This window comes from Crocodylus porosus, unplaced genomic scaffold (genome assembly GCF_001723895.1).
Source record: "Crocodylus porosus isolate Cpor-Errol unplaced genomic scaffold, CroPor_comp1, whole genome shotgun sequence".
In the NCBI taxonomy this organism is placed as follows: Eukaryota; Metazoa; Chordata; order Crocodylia; family Crocodylidae; genus Crocodylus; species Crocodylus porosus.
The window spans coordinates 91,106,878-91,113,702 of NW_017728947.1; the positions used below are offsets into that span (position 1 = coordinate 91,106,878).

The 6,825-nt window shown below is 38.5% G+C and overlaps 1 protein-coding gene across 1 annotated transcript in view; it reads right to left on the bottom strand.

Annotated features, from left to right (window-relative positions):
- LOC109321718 (alpha-1-antitrypsin-like) overlaps nt 1-6,255 on the bottom strand; it is a 14,016-nt gene extending 7,761 nt beyond the window's left edge. The window contains exons 1-2 of the mRNA XM_019552457.1: nt 6,165-6,255; nt 2,248-2,910 (exon numbers count right to left, since the gene is read on the bottom strand). Coding sequence (XP_019408002.1) covers nt 2,248-2,893 — 646 coding nt within the window. The 5' untranslated portion in view covers nt 2,894-2,910; nt 6,165-6,255. The remainder of the gene's footprint in view (nt 1-2,247; nt 2,911-6,164) is intronic.
- Nucleotides 6,256-6,825: the final 570 nt, after the last annotated feature.

A 6,825-nucleotide genomic window follows, 5' to 3' on the forward strand; every position in this document is an offset into this window, starting at 1 on the left:
CGCCCCCGTGTTGCCTACAAGGAGCAGGGCGGGGGTGGGGGGATGAAGCCAGCCCTGCTGGCCTTGCCCCTCTCCTTCCGTCTGCTCTGTTGCTGCTGCTGCCTCCATGGCAGGGCAGCTCCCACGCCTCTGTCCTGTGTCCCCACCGTCATGGCAGCGGGCTGCCTTCTGTCAGAACACTTCTTTGCGCTCTGATTGGCTGTTTCTGTCAGCCAATCAGAGCGTGAATAAACTGTTACTGACAGACTTTTATAATATTAGCATTTTTAAACAGTAATTTTCAGTAACAGTAAAATTCCAAAATTCACTAACAGTAAAATTCCATAAATTAATATGAATTATTAGTTCCTTTCCTATGCAGCATGGTATCTATTGGATAAAGCTACAAAATATTCATGTTTTTCAAACTTACTGTAGTATGACAGCAAAGGTACAGTCAACTTTTGGAGGTACATACTGGCTTTTCTTTTGCCTCCGTACAGAGCCTAGGACAAGGAGGTGAACCTCCATGACCAGGGCACCTAAACTCTATTGTAAATACTAATATTTCTAGAATTTAGTTGTAATGATACATATTGAATTATAATGTGGCTATTGTAATGATTTTGAGAACTTTTCAGATCCTCCCCTCATTCATTGAGCTTTCAAGTCCTCAAAACCTTCCTCAGCTGCTACAGCACATGGATAAACTAATGTATGTAACTTTCATATTACTCTATCAGAATAAGATATAGAACAACAAGTGCATAGTACGGTGCTTAGGAAGGAACAACAAAATACAGTAGGCTGCACTACTGCAGAAAAGGACCATTATAGTCTAATGGACTGTACATTGAGAAGGATTTTTGGTTAAAAACATAGGGCACCGGCAGATGTGAGAAAAAAATAAAATGTGCTTTACCAGAAGAAGCAGCGCTTTAGTTCAGTCCGGCTCCACAGTGCCTGTATGGATTGTGTGCTTCAGTGGTGCTTTTATCTAATAGCTAATTGAATCAGCTATTAAAGTGCCAAAGAAGCCCTGCTGAAGCATCCAATCTATACAGACATTGGGTGAGCCAGATCTAACAAATGCATTGTCTCTTCTGGGCATGTATTGGCTTGGCACAGGGGCATACAGAGTTTAAAGTAAAGCACAGTTTTGTTTGTTTGTTTGTTTTTTGCATCTGTAAGCAGCCACAATAGCAAACAGATATAACAACAACTGTGTTGCATCCAAATCACAAGAAGCAATTTTTTTCCATTCTCTTCAGCACTGATGAGGTCTAACCTGGAATGCTGTGTCCTGTTTGAGGCTCTTCACTTCAAGAAAGAAGTGCAAAAAATTGAAAAGAGTCCAGAGGACAGCAACCAAAATGATTAGTGGTCTAGGAAAAATGATTCATAAAGAAAGGTTGGAAGAACTGGGATTATTTAGTCTGGAGAATGAAAAAGTAAGGGGGGATTTGACAGCAGACTTGAAATTATTACATTGTGAAATCTCCATTCTTTAAAGTTTTTAAGTGCAGGTTACACAAATATTTGTGTGGGATGGTTTAGCCAGAAATTATCAGCTATGAGCAGGGAGTTGGGCAAGATGATTTCCACAGGTCTGTTCCAGTTCTATTTACCTAAATTCCATGGTAAAAGAGACTTAAGGAGCCTCAGGTAAATTAGTCCAGCCTTAAATCATGCAACTTTTTAAAGAAGCAGATAAGTAGGATAAGCATTCCTGCATTCTTACACCAAAAATGAAGAGGATGGTGGTGTATGATTTGGTTATTACTGCACTCTCAAAAGTGGGATTTCGTTCCAGATGAATTATGCGTTTTGAGCAGCGACATGGACCTCCATGTGCATTCAAAATAAAGGAAGATACTGGTTGTCTGTTTGACTGATGGAATATGCTCTTTGTTGTATTAGAGTAGGCAATCTTCACAACTTTTTGAACAGACAGGCAATTATTGTTTTGGTTTTAAAAAAATTATTTCTGCATCAACAAGAACTTATTTTAGATCACAGTGGAATAATTTGATGAGATAACTGTTAAGCTAGATCAGTTTACAAGGTCAATAGGTCAGGATTAATAATATTGTTTTGTATATTATAAATTATATATAATACATATCATATTATAAGTAATATCAGGACAATAGACCAAGATAAAAAACAAACTGGATTTTCCTTGTCTTCGATTCTAAGATCCAGATCACAACCAGTTATCTGAACCTTACATTTTAAATAAACATCTGTTTGTATAGCATAACTTACCTTTAAAGTAAATAAAGCTAATCAGAACCATTGCAGTTTCTGGATCAAGGTTCTTGACCATGTCAACAATTTTCCCATGTGTTTTCTTCTCAACGTAAGTATTAATCTGTTTCTCAGCCTCTGTGGAGTCCTTGAAGTTGGCAGTAAAAGCTTCTGCATCATACAAGTTTTTGATACCTTCTAAAAACTCCTGTAGTGGTTTCAGCTTTTCTCTGAGAAATATAGCGTTTCCCATATTGAGCTGGAGCTGACTGTCAGGATTGTTCAACATGTAGATGAGATGCTGAAAACCTTCATGTATCTCTCTCTCCTCAATTTCTGTCAGGTTGAAGGCGAGACCTTCCAGAATTTGCGTATGAGTGGTTGATCTAGCAGCATATGCCAGCATTGCAAAGGCAGTGGAGATACTCACAGGAGAGAAAAAAATGTTCTTATTAGGTTCTTCTAATGTAATCTCCTTGTACAATCTAAATGCGAAGTCAGCATTGTTAGGAACTAATTTGAGACAGGCCATGGCTTCACCTTCATGTTTTGAATCGTGTTCAGTAGAATTTGCATCATGATTATCATGTCCATCCTCATGACTACAGTGAGCAACACTGTGGAGCCCGGCAAGCAGCACACATAGGTAGAAGTCTGGCTTCATCTTCCTTTAGAACTATTCTGAGGGGAGAAAAAAATCTGTTACCAAGTGTTTTTAAACAGAGTAGTGAAAATTCATCTCTCATCTCTATGGAAAGGGAGATCTTGTCATTTGTTTATGTGCCCCAACTCTTACAAGTGTTCTTATTTCTCCCCTGCAAGTCTCCTGTGTATTCTCAGCTTCCTGCTTCCACCTAACTCTTTAACTGAGAGAGATATTGCCAAAGAAACAAAGCAGGTTATTCAGGATTGTATTTATCAAATTCTGGCCAAAGAACACCAAGAGGATGCAATGGATGCCACTTTATTCAGTATGGACACAGAGCCCAGTCTGAATGGTGGCAGTTCTGCTGGAACTGGAGATGGTTTCTAACATTAAAGCATTATTCAAAACAGGAGGGTCCCAGGTGCAAGTGTGCTAGACAATTTGAGAGTCAAAATAAAAGCCTTTGAGGGGAGTCTGGAGTGGATTCACTAAAATGAATACAGGAAGGTGCAAATTGAAACTCCAGGTGTAGATTGAAACTTTGGCATAAAATTTCCATCATCCACGTGTTCGTGTTTTTGTGGAACTTGGGGTTAACCTTCCACTGAAGATTTTGATTTTCCCTGAAAAATGAAATATTTTATGCAACGCAAATATTTCAGCTAAACATTGATATATTTCAATTGGAATAGCCCTCTGATATGGGATGTGTAGGTCAGTTTCTCCGTGTCTTATGAGCACAGCTCTCCATATCTCCCATAACAAATACCTTCTCTCCCTAGGATGGGGGGAAGCACAGTTCATCATAAAAGAGATAGTAGGAACAAGAGTGGAGAACAGAGCATGAAGCTTTCAAAATACAATTTGCACATGGCACTGCATGAGCATTTCCAAATCTCAGTATCTAAGTTTTTGACAGAAATATTTAGGCTTCTGTACAGAATGTTATGTTTTATATTCCACAGGAAATTTCCTCAGGAAAAAATGGTACTTGTCACTTCTTATTCTTTTCAGCACTGTGTCTTGGAGAGAGAGTTGATTATATAGCAGCTGATGTTCCTGGGCAATCTTCCTACCCCCGCAAATAGAGTAAGTTAAAATGGGATGAATTTAATTGTATTGTGAAATTAATTCTTAAGGGCTGTTGATTGGTGCAAGCTTCACCTCAGAGGTTAGTGATTGTGTCATGTGTCTGGCTTTGTCAGACACTTTCAAGTATTAGGGGGTTTTTGTGCTCCTTTAATTTTGCAGTTATTTAAAATGAAGTTTAGGCTTTCCTCTAAATGTGTAGGTTTCAGGCATTTGGACTTATCGCTAGAATTAGAAAAAGATATTTGAGCATAATGACTTCTACTTAGACTATAAATTACCTGTTCGATATCATAGACCTAATGGTGCTGCAAGAACTACCAGCTCTGATTCTCCATTAGTTTGACATGAAACAAGTATGTGGAGGTAGTGGCAAAAGTGAATTTAAATTTCAGTTAGCAAAAAAATAATTAAAATATTATAGTTTCCCCCATAAAGGAATGTTAGCTTCCAAGCAAATATTTCAGTTGCATCAACTTACTGCATTCAGGTGTATGATTTGAAAGCTACATGGGCTATTTATTTTTGGTATAAAATCTTTATCTTGTAAACTTTCAGAGCCCTTTTCCCTAGTAAGGCTGGGAATCATTGCTCTGTGCTTGCTGTGGCTGCCATACTTGTCTAGCCATTTGCCAGATGAGATGATTATAAATAACAAAAGACACTATTTAAACAAGAATGTTTTATAAAGTACACAGATTTCATGAGTTAAGGTTTTTCTGACCAAAGAATCTTGCTTGTATATTACAAAAATTCAAATGCAATGAAGCTGACACCACTTTGGTAACACCCTGTTTTACAAAGCTAATTTAAATAATCCCTATTTTCTGACCTCATAAGACCACGTCCTTCAAAGCATGACATTATGCTAAGGTGCCTAGTTTGGATTAGACAGTGACATAGGAGTGAGAGTCAGGAGCTGCTTAGTTCTGATTCTAAGTATGCACTGCCTGGCTGTGTGACCCTGGGGGAATCAATCATATCACACCTCTGCTTTATTTTCCCACTAATTAAATGCTAATCATTGACAACATGCTGGTGGTTTTGCCAAGTAGTTCTTCCTATAGAAACAAGAAAACAGCACAAGAACATGGTGATATTTGGAGGAAAGAGGTTCGTTGGACATTTTATTTTTAATACATGCAGTGCTGTCTTTGTGACACCCTTTGTGGTGGTGTCTCCAGTCAGAAGGGCAGTCTGTACTTTCCCAGTCAAAAAACTCTAGGGCAAGCTGAGGCCACCTTACTAAAATCCCACTAGCAAACCAACAGGAGGACAGGGATAAATTTATCATTCTTAAAGAAGTGACTGCTTTCCTGGATAATGCCAATTACTCCACAGGCTAGAGATAACAGTTCTTATTGCAGCTCATAAACACATTTCTGAACACAACCTTCAGACTAGTGTTTTCGGTGCCTGTTTGTAAAGCTGTATATGGTAATGGATAAACCTTGCATCATTTACAAGTTCTTCCCATCTGAAATGATACAAGGTGAAAGCTTGAAAGATTTGAGGGTGAGCACAATGCAAAAATGCTCCCTGAAAATACATAAGCTTGTTCACCAGATGGTGCTGCTTCCCCTCTTGATACAGAGTTTCAAGAAAAATATCACAAAAACCCGTTGCTCTTACATTTCCTGGACTGTTTCAGCTACAATACTCAAACCCTATTAGTTCCAAGAAATTGTTTGCAAGTGAAGGAAAGAAATGACAAGGTTCTCCAATTCTGGAATGCTCTATTCTGAGAAGACATGGACCTTGAGACCCAGGATGAAATTCTGGCCCCACTGAAATCAAGTGGAAAATTTATTATTGATTTTAACAGGGCCTGAGATTTCCCCTGATGATTAACACGGGTATACTCGAGACATTTATGTGGGAAAACTTGTTAAATAAACTGACACCATGTAATAATACTTGTCTCCTTGTTATGAACATTACTTGGTTACTGCTTTATGGTACTTTAAACATAAAAAAGCTCTATGTGAATATTACATGTCTACGTGAATGCCATCTGTGAATATTATCTATCTGAAATTAAATATTATTATTATGTCTTTAGAAAAGGTTGGTGAAGACATATTTCACTGCAGAAAGAGGAAAAAAAACACCACCAAAGAATGAAATCAGGGAATGGAATTAATTGCATGCAATACAGATATTCTATATTCGAAGTCCCCATTGAAGAATGTCTACTTACGGCAGACTCCAAGGTTCCACTATGTTAACCATGACTGGCCTTCACTTTGCTCTGCTATTTATACCATTAAAAAGCATTATGAAAGCAGTGTGTCCTCTAGAAAACATTAACTAGGTCATTTAATATTTTGACTTGAGGGATGATGCAGACCAAACAGTGATAACACTAATTATTCTGGGTACCTGGCTTTGCTGCATATGCATGCTCTAAGGTAGGTTTGCCCATACCTACTTCCATTTCCAAGGATTTCTATAATCACGGTCATAAATAGGAGGCCTCTGGCTTTGCAAATATTTACATATGTCAATAAATTTGCTTATGTCAATATTCCCATGAGGTTCAATGGAAGGACTCAAATGAGAAAAAAATCTCTCTCTGTGATAGATAGGATCCTAAAGAAAAAAGCCTAAGCAAGCCAGAGCTCCTATTATCTTGGATGAACAATGCTTGTTTTCCTTTTGCTAAACTTATATTTCTAGTTCAGTGCATGGATCTTAAGTAGGGGTGGGCAAAATGCTGGACCTGGCTTATTGCCAGTCTCCATTTCTTGGCAGCCTCTGCAGTGATGGCTCCTTTGGTTCCCAGTGCTGGACCCAGCCTCACTGCCCGGGCACCCCAACCTATCTGCCTGCATCCACTGCTGGACACAGGACCTATGCAG